The sequence below is a fragment of the Labrus bergylta genome, chromosome 4 (assembly GCF_963930695.1).
Source record: "Labrus bergylta chromosome 4, fLabBer1.1, whole genome shotgun sequence".
NCBI lineage: Eukaryota > Metazoa > Chordata > Actinopteri > Labriformes > Labridae > Labrus > Labrus bergylta.
The window spans coordinates 32,877,284-32,893,756 of NC_089198.1; the positions used below are offsets into that span (position 1 = coordinate 32,877,284).

Below are 16,473 nucleotides of genomic sequence, written 5' to 3' on the forward strand. Positions count from 1 at the left end.
TTGTTGTTTTGTTTGGCTCATGAAGTAAAGTGAATAAAAACGTGAACAGACAGAGCTGCTCTGGTTCCTTCTCTCCTTCAGATGTTCTCTGTGCAGAAGAATGACAGTCAGATACTGGTGGAGGGTTGTGTTGTGTTTGGAGTTATAAAGACAACACTTTTTGGTGCAGTGCAGGAGCGTTTAAACTAAATGAAATTAAAAACATCTGCAGCAGCTTCTATATAACTTATCATTTACAAACGTCAAACAGAATGAGCAAATAGAGAGATCTGGTTTTAAATTAGAAGGAATGTTTGCAGAGTAATAAAGTGAACGTCCTTGTGATCATAACGAAGTCTGTCACACGTTTTTTTTCAGTTGTTGTCTGGACCTTTCCTCAGATTGAATCTCAGAGTTTAGCGACAGAAGACAACAAAGCCACCAGGAATCCAGTGTTTCCCAGAGCGAACACAGCCAGGAGGAGAGACTTCATGAAGGAGCTCTGAAACAGGGAGTGAGGCACAAGTTAAAAAACCAAGATCGAAAAACCTCTTCTCACTGTTGTTTCTTTATGCCCAGTTTTGCAGGAAAAGTATCCCACCATGCACTTCACCCAGAGGCCACAGGTTAGGATGTGAGGTGAACGAACAACTGTTGTTGTTTGAACATTTTCAGACACAAAACCAGCTAAAAGAAAACATCAAGATCTTTAATATGGGTTCATTTAACAACAATAGTTTGATGTTTTCTTGAGATTGAAGGACCTGCTAGGTGGGGTAGACCGGGAGCTCACAGACCAGCTGACCACAAATCCATTCCACGTAGACGAGTGTGATCAGATCAATGTGGAATCACATTTATCACACATCGCCTAACATGAAAAGTCAATGAAGATTTGATCAAATGAACACTAGAGGGACTCTGTTCCATTTAGCTCTGACTGTAAACCAGCAGGCTCCTTGTGCAGGTACATTATTGTTCTTTTTTTCAGATGATACCTACCGAGCTGTTGTTCTCTGATTGGTCCGAGGGGATCAATTTTGATCGGTCCGAGTTGATCAATGCTGCTGGTCAAACAGAGAACAGTTAGGGTACCGCACAGGTAAATAAGGAAACATTAAGACATGATAATCAGAAAACAAAATATAATTTATATAAGAGTGAAAGTAAAATAAATCAAATTCATACACTTTTTCAAGGTGCATGTGCAGTGCATGTGAATCAGGAAGCCGGTCCTGAATGAGACCAGCCATGTCACGTAGCCAATCAGAACATGTGTTGCCCAGGGCTGGGGGAGGAGCAATGATGACTGACGCATCCCCGTGGACATGGCGATCACTGCAGACACACAGGGGTTACTTTGGGCAGGTAAGGTGTTTTTAATAAAAAAGTTTGTACTCAGATGTTCGGGAAATGTGTTTGAAAAGCAGACCGACCTGCCATGATCTCCGTCGCAGTCCCAAATCCAAAGTGGGCCCAGTTAAAGATGTATCTCCTGAACCGATAATACCAATTTATCATCACATTTTGATTCAAATAACAGTAAATACTAAAAAAAACATTCAGTTACTAAATACATCAATTTAGATGTCACTTATTCCTGCAGTCAGCAACATGTTTAGAAAACTGGGTGGAGTGAGGGCGGGGGGGTTGACTCTCTGCCCCTACTTGTGCCCCCATGTTCTACCAAAGAGGCCCACCTTCATTTTTTTCAGCTCACGCCTGTTTGTTGTGTAACTTCAGTATGATTGAAAGAAAACCAAGAGGAGTTTAAAAAAAGGTCTTGCTGCTTGTGGCAGTTCTTCATTCATGACAACTTTTTGCACACTAGTGCCCCATGGCACAGCTGGTGCCCTTTAATTTTCCCTCTGCGTCTTAAGTAGCCTCAGTCTGCCACTGCAGGCAGGTTGCAAGTATAAGTATATATATCTTAAGTATATTTTTAAGAGGGGTTTAAAAATGAGAGAGCTATCGGTTTAGTGTCAGCATTACAAACACTTAACTGATGTCCTACCTCTGTTTTTAATTTAAACACAACTATCAGAGAAATGAACCAGAGACAGACCTAAGAAAGGGTCGTCCTCTAAGCTAGAAAAGTGGAAATAAATGTAAGTGTCTGTAGGGACCTAAAGGCACTACGAGGAGGCTGCTAGCCTTTCAGAGACATGGCAGTACGAGCTGGCTGTACGGCCTAGCCCACAAGGTGGTCTTCAGTCATTGTGGATCTGTACTTGGACTTGATGATTTTCAAACAGACTCAAACAGATAGGTCGAACCAAAAAAATTGATGTTAAGTTTAAGGCATGTCTTGGGAGGTTGGGATACTTTTGTTACAGGAGTTGGACCCTGGTTTTGATGTCAATGTGATTCTGCAATCACGACCTCAGCGGAACATTACCCCCCCTCAGTGCCGTAACTTAGCTCAGCCATTATCACGTCTGGTGACACATACACACACAGTCAAACATGTACGCACACACACAGCGCTGCGTTCCCCTGCTGTGCTCACCGCCTCACCTATGTCACACCTCTGTTACTAGGTCCACACCTCAGACGACAGTACTGAGGTGGGATCACTTCGTCCACCCATTGCGCCTCTGCCACATTCAGATTGAAGATGAAAAGTCACCGGGGCGTTGAAACAACAGAGCTAGCTCATCCACATCAATTCTTGCACCAAATGTAAAACACATAAATCTGGCTACAAGCTCAAAGGTGTTTCTCAAATTCTGACAGGATGCTCTGAACTTGCTCATCATAATGTGCGATGTCGAGCTGTGTGACAGCTTTACCCTGACTTGTAGTCTTGCCTGCATGAGAGGAGAGGTCAGAGCGTTGCATTCTTCTTGACAGCATTTTCTTCAAAGTGTGCTCACTGAACTGATCATGTCGATTACATCTAGATCTCTACCCTGCAGCTCTAAATAAAGCTCACTGAGCAGGCTAGTGAGATCTGTTAGAAAGGAGGAATCCAGAAGCCACTGGAAGTCCTCTAGCTTTGCATATTCTGTATGTTTTCAGAGCTTTAAAAAATGCTTGATTACAGGCAACAACTCTGTGAATTTCACCAAAAAGTCCACCTCTGCTTACATCCTGTATGTAGCAGCATATCTGCATGCTCTTGACCTTTCTCCTCTAACTGAGAACAGAAAATCCTCCTCTGTAGACTCCTGAACTCAGAGTCTTCATTCCAACATCCATGACTTGTTTTATATTTAAAATCCTTCACAATGATTCCTGGTGAATTTTAACACTGGAAATTAATGAATCCACTGTTGCGGCCTCAAAGTCATCCTGGAGCTCCTCCACATCCACACTATTCCCTCACGTCGTTGTGTAACAGTACTCCTGGATAACTGCACTTCCTTAATCCATGATCTCAGTCCGATTCTTAAAGTCACAGAAAAGTGGATCAGCAGCCTTGGCAAACATCAGGGAGATCCATCTTGTAGTATGCTCTCTTCAGCAAAGCATGCTTTGCAGATGAGACAGACAGACTCCTCCCTCTCCTGGTGAAATGATGGCTGACTGAATGATGGGCGTCTATCAACTTAATGTAGGCAGAGTTTAGGAGGGGGTTCATTGAATCCCCTATTGGCTGGAGACAAAATGCATTAATTATATATTTTAAAAACTCATAACTTCTTATATTTGGTTAATGCCTCACTCTAAGATGATGGATGAAAAATAGCAGAGACTGTGTGACTGTTTATTTCATAAAGCTGTGGTACTGCTCATAGCACCATGAAGTGCATCAGCCGCCCCCGCTGTCTGCTCCCTCTCAAGGTCCAGTTCACAAAGCATCTTGTGCTTTATACTGTTCAAGCACAAACACGACCCGTGCAGTTTGTGCAGTTTGTGTTGTTTTTGTGTGTGATTGTGGAGAGAAGCTTTATCTGCACCTTCACTCTCACGCTGACTGACCTCAGCTCTGTTCACAGAGAGATGATGAGCTGGGAGTGGAGGGGACACTTGGACAAGTTTTGAGACCTGAAAGATGTGATATCAACCTTCTCCTTGAGAGGAGCCAGCGAGAGCAGCTCTTCCACATAAAAACACTCTCATCCCCGTCACGTGATGGCTTCCAGATCGTCTGCACCAATGCTGACAAAGTGTGAATATGTGCCGTGGTTGACCCTCAGGAGGCCCTGGACTGATTTAACCCCTGATTATAATAATTATAGATGTCAGGCTTTATTCACAGTTATAAATACTGCCAGCTCACAGCAGGCGGTAATAATGTCACTCCACCTGTACTTGGCTGTATTGTTCCTTTGAGTAACTTGTTGTTTTGCTGTTAGTCTTATTTGCAAAGGGACAGTTTAACTTCAAATTACATAAAAACCAGCACAGGAGCACAAAGACGCTGTGTGCTCTGCAGCACATTTAGGGGACCCTTTGTGTTGTCTTTTTCACTGGTTTTTACAGGTTTAGGGTCTATGAACTGATGATCTGTGTCTGCTTTACCATCGGGTTTTACAGTCTGTGTGAGTACGGTTTCTGTTAGGCCTTATTATTGTAACTTTGCGTAAATATCATCCTGTTGTAAACATTACATTTACTCTAGTTTTCTATGAACGACCGACCGTTAAGTTCAAACTCTGGTAGTGCTTAAACATCAAACATTCTTTGACTGCAGATCGCTCTTTTAGTGGTTTTTCATTTACTCGTGTAACTTTAGAAAATCATAATAAATAACAGTTTTGTAAGACGATCTCGTCTCTAAAGCTTGAGCGTTAAGTGGGTGACTTATATCCGCACAAACTGTGGGGCTGCTGTGGCTCAGTGGTAGAGTCGATCATCTCTCAACGAGAAGATTGGGGGTTTGATCCCCAGCTCCTGCAGCCACATGTTGATGTGTCCTTGGGCAAGACACTTAACCCTAAGTTGCTCCCACTGCTTGGTTGGCAGAGTATGAATGTGTATGAATGATGTTAATGTCTGAGTACTTACCTTCCTGAGTCTGGTGGGGGTCTGACTGCAGCCATCAGTGGCTGAATTAGAGATAATGCAAGAACAGATAGACCAAGGTACAGATGAAGACCTGCACCCTGTTCAAACACACACACACACACACACACACACACACACCACACAACAAACTTCAGGTGGTGCAGTAATTATAGGGGTAAATCAAAATCTGTGTTTGTCTGAATCATAACGTTTCTGTGTCAAAGGTCAAACTCCCATGAAGATGCCATGATCAAACTAAATGTGTGTGTGTGTGTGGTTGTGTTGTTGTGTGGTTGTGTGGGTAAATCGTACCTTACTCCAACCACTCCTGTAGAAAAATGGGAGGCAAAACGATGCAAATGTCAGAGCCACGGTAAGCATCATCAGTCCCCGGTGAACCTACACACACACACACACACACACACACACACACACACACACACACACACACACAAATGGTTGTCAAGTGATATTACATTCAACAAGTAGTATGGGAGGGCGTGCCTTCAGTTATCAGGTCCAGGGAGCAGGCACCCTCTCCATGTCTTCAAATGTTACTTTTGGTCATCATGGACCAGCCTGAGCCAGCTCTAACCACCTGCTTGGGCTTGGACCAGCTCGTTATGCTGCCATACATGTTTGTGTGTGTGTGTAAAAGCTACCTGGAACCAGACTTTCTGACCAAGAAGGGATTGATTTGGCCAGTCAGGTTTATAGAAGCTTGCGATGAATGTACCAACACTTCCTGTTAGCATCCAGGCTAGCATCATAAGTGAACCTAGAGAAGCAGAGGCGATTTTTTAAAGTCTCTATAAAGTAACATTTGTATGCAGCTAACAATCGGATCCACGACCATTTCGGCCAAATTCAGGCTTCTCAAGTGATTTGTCAGACTGTAAACAATGATGCACCCATGTCTCGACCCAGACATTCATGATCCTTCCCATATTAACTGCTGACTACAAGTAGAGTCCTGAAATATTAGCCGTCGCTCTGGTGTTGTCCGATGATAGCCAGTGGATTCTAAGATCCACAATAAGCTTCACATGCTTCCCATTATATAATCTAAATGTAAACAACAAGTTCAATAACAATCTCACTGTAAATCAAGATATTCTGATCATGTTTTGTCTGACTCTTGGACTCATAAAGATATCTGTTTATAATCACATTTTCATTGATTCGTTGTAAGCAACCAAGAGAGCAAAGTCAAACCTACACTACTTATCTATAGGTTAACAGCGACTCTCCATGTGAAAATGTTAAAAACCAATAACTATACCCACCGTGCATTTTCATTAGGGTGGGTGCCCGGGATCCCCTCAGGACTTCAGGGGGTCCAGTGATGAGTTTACTCTGGGTGGAGATTAATGGCTGCCGGCTGTGTTGTAATAGTACGCCTGGAGGACATAAATATATCGAGTTTGAAACTGTGTGATGTTTAAAATAGTGTGACTACAAATAGCATCTTAAACTCTGCATTGTTTAGTCGGGGTCGTCTCTGTCCTCTCTGTGTGGAGAGTGAATCAGACCAGCAGCACCAGCAGAAGCTACAGGCTGTGCTGTAGCCTCCAGTGTTTCAGCAGGTTTATCTGCAATTTGTATTTGCCTTCATGTGTTTTTGTTTCAATCAGTCACATGCATTGTTTTCATTCACACCTACAGAAAAGAAATCAGTGTAAAAACCCATCTAACGGGGTGCGGGTTAGCCGGGCCCATGTGCCCCATGTGCTCTCTCCCCTCTCTCTTCAGCTTCCTGTCTAATAAGAGATACAAAAAAATATCTAACAAAAAAATAAATGAACCCATCAAACATGTACCTGATAATATGTGGTTTCCTTGGAGCCCATGTTTTGCAGGACAAACCAACAGGCAGTCAGAGATCAGGAGAAGTTTTAATTCTCATAGTCTTGACAATGTATACAAATGGACAGCTTGCCGAAACCGCTCTCTGTCGGACAGAGATGAAGCCAAAATAGCCCTGTGACGGATGCTGACATATTGCAAATTTGCAACCAAGTCTGCAGGGATCGGCAGGAGGAGCTGTGGTATTTACGTCACACCACTTCTGCTAATGAACACACACATTTAACATTTATCCCTCAGGTGTGTTCACTCGAGGTGAGGTATTTCACTGTCCATTCTTTACACAGTCATGTTTTTACTTTAGATCTAGAACGACTACCAGGGTCAGTGTGTGTGGGTGTGTGTGTGTGTGTGTGTGTGTGAGCATTACCTTTCTGACTTTGTCCATTAGCCAGAAACAGATAGTAGTCTCTGTCCAGATCGTAGCGAGCTGGTTCCTGATTGGCCAGTCTGACTGGTCTACTAAACCTGCACTGAATTGCTCCATCTGCCAGCCGCCATGACACAGAGGAGAGACCAGACTGCAAACACACAGAAATAAGACTGATGATGATGTTAACCTTGCGTAGCATAACGGCTGGAAGCCTCTGCATCATCAATCTGTGTCATCAGTGTCTTTAAAGACTACAATTTTAAAGCCAAGTAAATATTTTGGTGGAAAAAGTGACAATATTTGGACATCACTAAATACATAGAATCTATGGACTTGGGCTACAGTACTGGTTTCCAGATACAGTGTATCAGCGCAGGTTTTGGTCTCTTGCAGTCATAATTGTACCAAATGTGGCAGCCCCACTGTGAAATCCTCTCGGATGTTTTTATATTTCTGTTTGTGATTGAACTTTTGTAGAGTACCTTTATGTTCCCTCCTGCTCTAAGCCTTTTATGCTAAGCTAGGCTAACCACGCCCTTATCTAAAATACTATTTAACTATCCTTTTTAACACACTGAATCGTTGACCATCTTTGTCTCTGACTCAGGTCTGATAAAAACCTGTTTTGATCTGTCACCTGTGACTCATCCTCGGGATGAGTTCGTCCAAGGACAAAGGCAGCGCTCACTGATACTCGATCCCCTTCTTTGACACACATGTACACGTCGTCATTGCCCTTCACACAAACAGACAAAAACATGCAAAATAAAGATGTAACTGCTGTACTTAGGTTATTGATGGTAAACATTTCAGTGGCAGCATTAAGCGGTGATTCATGAACAAAGCAGCAGACAGATTTCAGGATGTATGGACTCAGTGTTTTAGACTTTGCACAGATTGCTTTAGCACTTTGTGGGATTTGCTTACCATCCATGTGTCCAAGGAGAGTGCAAAGGCAACGTAGCCGTCTGCAGGACCACTCAGCTCAAACATCACCGACTGCAGAGAAACAGTTTAAACATTACTGTCAGTTCAACATGTAGATGGTGACAGTCTGTTCTGACAGGAGATACAACAAAATGTGTCTCTCGTTTCTGAACTATTTGATATTATGGTATTCTATTTAGAGTTGTTACATTCTTCAATAAGCACATTCAGTTAGAAGCTTTCAAAGGTGGCATCTGTGAGGTGCTTTAAATGTACCACCAGAGGTCACTGAAAGACTGTAATCTGTGTATTTATAGTTCATCTTGTTCTATCAAGTGTGCTGTGTGTGCAGTCAAGTTCAAGACAGTTTATGTAGAAGTGTCACTTTAATTGATTAAATCCCAACAGAATTTTTGACAAACTTAGAGTGGACAAAGCCTCGCACCCCCCCACCGGAGGGGGCCATGAGCCCAGGTTCTATGATTCAACAGTTCACTTAGCAGACGCTTTTCTCCAAAGCGACGTACATCAGAGAGTAAGAACAACACAAGCAAGGATCTAGAAAAAAGGGAACAATGTCAGTAAGAGCAAACGATCAGCTTTGAGTCTGATTGGACACACAGGTGCTAACAGGAAGTAACCAGAGGCAAAGCACAACATTGAGGGCAGTTCTTGAGAGCTCTAATCAGTATAGAAACCATCTTAAAATTGTTGTTATCAAACAAAAACCATCGTCAACATCGTCATTAAAGGCAGGATTGGTAATTTTTCTCCAGATCCACTTTTTAAGATTTTGGTTGAAATTGTCTTTAGGTCCTGACAGAAATGAATAACTCATGTTCTCTGAAAAATGAAAGAAGAAAATCCATCATCCATCAAAATCATATCAGTTGTAAGCCTGTAAAAACTTTGACCAATGTCTGCCATGAGGTACCAATCTGATGAACAAAATCTTTTTTGCAAAGTTTCTTAAGCTCTAATTTGTTATGAATTGTTTCCATACAAAGACTGATTGATGATTGATTGTTTGATTGATTTGTTGATTGATTGATGGATTGATGGATGGATTGATGATTGATTGATTGATTGATTGATGATTGATTGATTGATTGATTGATTGATTGATTGATTGATTGATGATTGATTGATGGATTGATGGATTGATTGCTGATTGATTGATTGCTGATTGATTGATTGATTGATTGATTGATTGATTGATTGATTGATTGATGGATTTATTGATGATTGATTGATTGATTGATTGATTGATTGATTGATTGATTGATTGATTGATTGATTGATTGATTGATTGATGGGTGGATGGATGGATGGATTGATTGATTGATTGATGGATTGATTGATTGATTGATTGATTGATTGATTGATTGATGATTGATGGATTGATGGATTGATTGATTGATTGATTGATTGATTGATTGATTGATTGATTGATTGATTGATTGATTGATTGATTGATTGATAGGTGGATTGATTGATGATTTATTGATTGATTGATGGATGGATGGATGGATGGATGGATGGATGGATGGATGGATGGATGGATTGATTGATGATTTATTGTTGATTGATTGATTGATCGATCGATTGATGATTGATGGATGGATGGATGGATGGATGGATGGATGGATGATGGATGGATGGATGGATGGATGGATGGATGATTGATTGATTGATTGATTGATTGATTGATTGATTGATTGATTAATTGCTGATTGACTGATTGATTGAAGATCGCTGGTTACATAAAAATATCCTCATGTCGTGCTAAAAAGGCGAGGAAGAACATTTTCTCAGTCTGGATTTGTAAAGGATTTACTAATTTAGCAGCTTCGTTTGTATAAAATGAACCAGTGAATGAAACTGTTGTTGGACAAAACCTTTGGTCCTTCTGTAGTCATTGACAAGAAGAAACAGAGAGGATCTTCTTTTGGATTGCACCCTGGAGGATCCAGCAGGCAGGATTTTGATTGGCCACATCCCTGTGAGGTCATCTAAGGTGTATGATAATGTTATCATTAGACTCATGTACCCACATGTAAATTTATCAAAGACTTCATGTTCAATCAGCTGCAAACATCAGGATGTACGACTCACAGGCTCGGGCAGGATTGAGGTTGTGGTTGTTTGTAAGGAAGGAGGTGTGGTCCTGGTCCCTTGCTGCGTTGGGTTGGAAGTAAAACCTTCCTCATTGATGATTGGTCCAGGCAGCTTCACCCAAAATACTTTAAACTCTTGAACTACAGTCACACTGGAAAACCAAAGAAACACAAGCATTGTAATGTTTGATAATATCACCACTGATTGGACCCTCCAAGCGCAACCCCAAAATCCTGAACTGTGATTGGCTATTTGCCTTGTCAGAGGAGGGACTTAAAATAAACTATATTCACTGTGTTGCTAAATCGCTTTCTTTGCATTTCAGTAAAGCACATGTTCTCTTTGTTATTCTTTCTACTTGAAATCTATAAACATGTATTGTAATGTTTTGATACTGAAAAAGTGTGAATAGGAAATTGCTTGTAATCTTGAAAGTTGTGACATCAGATACACGTCTTCTTTTTGAGACCTTACAGAATTTGGCTGAGGAGATTGATATGCTGTCAAAAAAACATAAATAGGAATATAACATCTGTGTGATAATTTAAAGGTAGTAGTTCAAGTAGATAAGTAGAGAGTTTTGTTTGTTGACACTACAGACCCGAGCTATCTTTGTCCTTTTAACAGTAAGTTAAGTATTTGCTCCATCAGCTGATCTCTACTGCTTTGTCTCTGATGTCATATGTCAGACCCGCTGTGAGGGAATATTTTGGTTTCACGTTTGTGCAATGGGAGGAAGTGGAGATGTCGTCTAACTTTCTACACATCCGATGCTCTGTGTGCACAATAGCCACCTTCTTGACAAGCTTTACATTTGACAAGCTTTACATTTAAGAGAGAAAACTCACAAAAATTGAACCTGGACTGCAGGATATGAAGGAGGGGTCCAGATGACAGCTACCTGTTTCTTCTGGACAGCAGTCGTATGGCTCACCGCTGAACCCTGAGCACACACACAGACAAACACACATTTACAACATCACAGATTTATTGGAAATTTAAGTCGCATGAGTTAAGGTCTGAACCCCAAAACCCCTTTTCAGTGGGGGGTCTAAAAAGAGGATTTGCTCAGGCCGTCCAGGGCACTCAGTGGAATAGTTTATTATTGACGCGTTATGGAGACAAGGAGATAGGAAAGTTGCATAGATAGAGTACAGAGAGCAATGTTAAAATAAGTGTAACTAGGACTTCTAAAACAAGCCCAGCCTGGACCGGCACACCAGGGAAGAGACAGCTGAGTGGGGGTAGTGTCGGAGCAACTTCTGGATGCTAGCACTTGTTGCAGGGCTCGATGAACTTAATTGATAATGTTAACTCTGTTGTTCTGTTTCTTTACTGACACCGGTCATTGTGGCTGTGGATCATTGGGTGGTTGAGGTTATAAGTCTAGTCCTGTACCCCTGAGACCCGAATGAATCAAAATGGACTTTAGATAGGACCGGTTTTGACTCTTGGGCATCTTGGGGATGCTCTCACCAAATCCCTGCTCAAATCTCTAGAGACTATCATATGCATATTGGAGATGGATAGGGAATTTATCATTAGACTACCTATTAGTAGACTATGCTGATCAGAGGGTCTCCAGGGAACATGCCCGCTGTCTACTGTGCAAAAACTACTTTATAACATGTAGGAGCGGAAAAACACAACTTTGAGAAATGAGGACTTGTTGAGCGGTAGCTTTGCTAAGTTGGCTGCCCGGCTACCGGCACTGTTGCCCGGCTTGAGTAGGCTACGGGACTTCCGTCTGCCAGGATTTTGAACTTGTCAGGCCCGGGGCAGAGGGCTCTCCGTGGGTGAAGTGTCAGTGTTTGATGACAGGGAGAATGTTAAACTGTAGCAAAGAGATGAGTAGCGAGTTCAACCTGGACACCGGGGATGGCGAAAGCACGAAGTGTCAGGCTGGTAAAGCGGGTGCAGAGGGATGAGTTGCATCTGGAGCTCATAGCCCCAGAGCTAGCAGTAGCTCCAGGCATCCCGGGGCAACAGCCACAGACCCACACTCGGCTTTCGTCCCCGATGTCAAAATCCCGGTCGGACTCGCTTTATCTCTGCGTTTCAGTAACATTGAAGTTATCTTGTGTCTTTCAACGATACAACTTCCCTACCTAAACATAATTTTCTGTTCCTAGCTGTCTCTCTTACTCTCTCAGGTAAATAAACAGATCCACAGCGCCCCTGCAGGCCTGGAGCACTTCCATTTAAGGATTAACTTGCAGCGTTTCTGTGTTTGCAGTTGTTTTCTGGTTGTGTGTGTTTTGACTTAAGTTTCATTTCTGTACTTGCAGCGCGTTTGATGCTTCTGCAGTTGTTTTGCATATTTGCAGCGCGTTTGTGTCTTTGCAGTGCATTTCAGTCTTTGCATTTGTTGTGGTAGTTTGCATTTGCATTTGAATGTGCAGCGTTTCTATATATGCTGCATGTTTTTCTAAATGTATGTCGTTGCGTCATCAGTTGCTGAGCGTTTGACCCCTACCGGCCATTGTAAAAAACACATCTTTAAAGCATGCAAAGGAAGTGGTGCCCCTTTACTAACGAGTGCAGAGGATGAAATATTAATTTCAACAACATGTTTATTTTGATATCTCATTTGTGTGCATCACTTTAGGATTGTGAATAATTACTTTTTTTTACTGTATTACTCTTATTTAAGTAATTTACAAAACAGCATTGTTTAATGTACAGTAAGTAACTTTGTGTCTATGTGCATGTTTACCTTGAGTTTGTTACAGGTGAGCAGCTGAGTCCTCTTTGGATCCATCAGGGTGAAGGTACCCACTATGGATGCTGAGCCCTGACTGGGTGTATCTCTTGCCTGAAGCAAGAAGCCTGTAAAGTACGTGCTTCCAGAGAGGACGACTGAAAAAGGAGATAACAAAGAGACAAATCAAAACATTTAAGAATGACTTAACAACTTATTGTCCTCATTAGCAGAAGCCTGTTTTTAGACAGATTTCATCTTTAATTGATTTTTTAAAACATGCTGGATTCCTTCTTTTAGAGTGATTTTTTATTTCTAACATAAATGTGTTTCATTGCTTTACAAACTGTGTTACCTAGGATCTGGTCTCCTGGTCCGTATGTGGTGGCGTTGACCGTGAGGATGTAGGGGCTGGGAGTGGACTGACCGCGGGCATGATGGCTTGGCTCCATGCCATGACAAGCTTTGGCGACTTTGCCGTTGGCATAGCAGCCTGCTGGCACCCAGTGACAAGCTAGGACAGCGATGAAGAGAAGACAACTAAAGCCTGCAGGTGACATCTGTGACTAGAGGGCGCCCACAAACCAAGTCTGAAATCAAAGAGCATCAGAAAGTTTATCAACACTAATCTACACGTTTACTGTGCTCTCACTGAAGGAGTGTTTTTATCAGTTTGTCAGATTCAGATCAAACTGTGAGCTGTCATATCAAATCCTCTTGGTCGGGTTTTTCAAAAGGTCTGATCCAGAAAAAAAAGATCATCATTTTAATCAAGAGCTCAAAGTTTAGATGAGAAGTCCAACAAATGGGTCCAGTTGTTCAAAAGGTTTTATCCAGACATTGATCCAAATTTAGTAATCAACTACTTTTTTTCTACCCAGGATCACATATTTTAGCTCACTTTTATCCCCACTGTTCAAAGAAAAGAATACTGGATAAGATCCCCTGAAATCCAAACAAACAGAGATCCTCACAACTGCTTTGAATTAAATATTTAAAAGTCACATATTATGCAAAATACACTTCACCATGAGACACTTATATGTCTCTAGTTTGTCTAGAACCCCCCAATGATGAGTAAAGTCCATCCTCTCTGTCTTCTGCCTGCTCCACTTTTCAGAAAATGTGTGCTCAAACAGACCGTTTGGAGATTTTCCCTTCATGACATCACAAAGGGCAGTAACCCCTCCCCCAGGTGGGTGACACTCCCACAGCTAGGTGTTTGTTCTGCCCTCTGAGTCTGCCTTCTCACCGTAAACAATAGGACATGGAGCGAGAAAGCCCGAGACACCCAAGCCCTTCCAGAGAGGGGGCGTGGTCAGACACAGCTCATTTACATATTTAAAGGTACAGACACAGAAACAGCCTGTTCAGCAGGGCTGAAATAGAGGGGTTTATAGACATGATCAAACACAGGATCAGAGTCAAACTGGATTACCTGATTTTATCCCGAGTCAACAATCTTATTTTTCTGATTTTAAGGTTTCATCCTACCAGCTTTAATCCTGTTGGATTCGATTGAAAGACCGGGTCCAGATGTCTAACGGGGTCTCAGATTAAAGAACTGGTAAATCCATGCTCCATATCACCACCATGCTCATGAAAACTTTTATAAAACTGGGCCTTGATGTCTTCAGCACACTGAGGCACACGACTACAAGCTGAGTTAAACCGAACAAACTTAATGCTTCTAATCACTGCTGTCAAAGTCCGATTGCTCACGCTGATAAAACAATACTGAAACGAGGTCAATCACTGATAGCTGAACAGAACGCCTTTCTTATTCATTTGAGTTGTACAGTTTTTTAATTATTAGTTATAGATGAATATAAAATCAGTGTCTTCCCTCAATAAAAAAGTGTATACAACAAACAATAGACAGTTTGTACATCTGGAGGAAACGTCTTAAAGAAAACTCTTGAACAGAAGTACGATACAAGGTTTTACTCACCATCCAGCTGCTGCTGTACAGGGACTAAACAGACTGTGAGGAAACGTTTCCAAGTCTCTTTCTATATAAATATACAGTATGTGTTACTTCCTCTGAGTGTGTGTGTGTGTGTGTGTGTGTGTGTGTGTGTGTGTGTGTCACTTTTACAACATGCTGGACCTCTGGAACATCTTGATATGACTCTTGGATAAGTCTTTATTCAGAATACTTTACATCCATCCGTTGGTGAGTAAAGGTGTGTATTTAAAATGAATCCTTTACAATACCATAAACCCAGATAAGGAGGATTTAACACAACCTCATGAGAGATCAAAGTCAGACTCCTTTCAAACCTGTTTTCTGTTTCTATGTCATAAATATAAAAGGTGCAGTGCGACTACACCAGGGCCTGTGGGGTAGGAGGGCCCGTGAAGAAACCCGGACCCTTCTAGACTAGGTCGCTATCTGCTTCCTGGTTTTTGACTCTATTACAAAAAACCTGATTCATTCTGTCAAATGTCTCATTAGAACGTTATTTGATTATTTTGACAGACATTTGTCATCTGTCAAAGTTTGAATTTTTCCAGCAAGGCTCTGAATATTCAAATGTATAACATGTCACTTCCTGTAGTCGCGAGGGAACAAGTGGAAACCACGCTCTGTCAAACCAGGACACTTCCTCTCCCTGTGGGAGGCACCACGACGATGACAAAGTTGTTTCACTACTTCCCTTACAAATACAGTAAAAAGTACAGCCTCCTTTGAGCCTGGAGGTTCTTGCCAAATGTTCTCCATTAATGACCCTAGATGAATTTGATGGCTGCAGATATTAAATAACAGTTTGCTGCCATTCTGTGGTGCAGTCAAAAAGCATCAGTCTGCTAAACTTCACTCTGCATCCTGTTTGATTATTCAGCTGAAACATTAAAGCACATTATACCACTCAGTGGTAAAACACATGTTGCTGTTACGCCTCCTCTCCATAGACAACATGCATTCAGAGGTGCTGCTTGTCAAGAAGAAGCAAGGCAGGCGACTGCTTGGGGCCCCCAGACCAGTAAGGGGCCCATGAGGGCTCACAAACTTTAAACCGAAGCAATGTGCAAAATTTTGCAATGACAGTAGGAAACCTCCCTAAAGGGGCCCCACCTGACAGCACTCCCTCTAGTTGCCCTGCTAAGCGTTGCATGCATGATTTCTGTGAAAAGCAAAGTTTGTCAATGACAGTCAACAATGAAAAATGAAGAGGAATTATCCGTTTATAGGAGAGAGGAAAAAAACAGGAAGAGGAGTAAGCGTCGGGGCACAGGCGGACACAAGATGTTTTCTCATAGTCCACTGCACAGCTCCTACATTACATCTTTTGTACATTTTGTGTTTTTAATTTTTTATATTTTACATTTTTAAATTCTATTTTATATATTGTAATATCTTCTTATACTGTATTATTTAAGTTGTTGCTAGTTCTGCTTTATTTCCTTGTTAATTGTTTAGCACCAATACACCAAGTCAAATTCCTTGTATGTGTAAATGTACTTGGCAATAAACCCCGATTCTGATTCTGATGATGGTGATGAATGTTGGTTCGAGGGCCACTTGAATAGATTTTTGCCTAGGGCCCTGACC

At 41.8% G+C, this 16,473-nt stretch overlaps 1 protein-coding gene across 2 annotated transcripts; it reads right to left on the reverse strand.

The window, feature by feature from the left end:
* Positions 1 to 215: 215 nt before the first annotated feature.
* Positions 216 to 15,017, reverse strand: frrs1a (ferric-chelate reductase 1a). Of its 2 annotated transcripts, none has more exons than XM_020651793.3 (17): positions 14,869 to 15,017; positions 13,273 to 13,507; positions 12,933 to 13,075; positions 11,065 to 11,159; positions 10,214 to 10,367; positions 9,997 to 10,110; positions 8,099 to 8,170; positions 7,809 to 7,907; positions 7,169 to 7,319; positions 6,219 to 6,332; positions 5,595 to 5,710; positions 5,245 to 5,331; positions 4,933 to 5,030; positions 1,416 to 1,474; positions 1,168 to 1,317; positions 982 to 1,043; positions 216 to 481 (listed from the first exon to the last, which is right to left on the reverse strand). In XM_020651793.3, exons 2-17 carry the CDS (start codon positions 13,475 to 13,477, stop codon positions 389 to 391), a joined length of 1,812 nt encoding a protein of 603 aa, XP_020507449.1. In that variant the 5' UTR covers positions 13,478 to 13,507; positions 14,869 to 15,017; the 3' UTR covers positions 216 to 388. The 2 variants fall into 2 exon arrangements, with proteins under 2 accessions (XP_020507449.1, XP_020507448.1); XM_020651792.3 differs by lacking the exon at positions 14,869 to 15,017 and adding an exon at positions 14,412 to 14,607.
* Positions 15,018 to 16,473: the final 1,456 nt, after the last annotated feature.

Coding starts and splice junctions, on each gene's coding strand:
- frrs1a (XM_020651793.3), bottom strand. CDS start 13,477: ATGTCACCTGCAGGCTTTAGTTGTCTTCTCTTCATCGCTGTCCTAGCT. Junction 10,368..11,064: donor GCAGTCCAGGTTCAATTTTT/GTGAGTTTTCTC, acceptor TTGGTTTTCCAG/TGTGACTGTAGTTCAAGAGT. Junction 5,031..5,244: donor ACAGGAGTGGTTGGAGTAAG/GTACGATTTACC, acceptor GTGTTTGAACAG/GGTGCAGGTCTTCATCTGTA.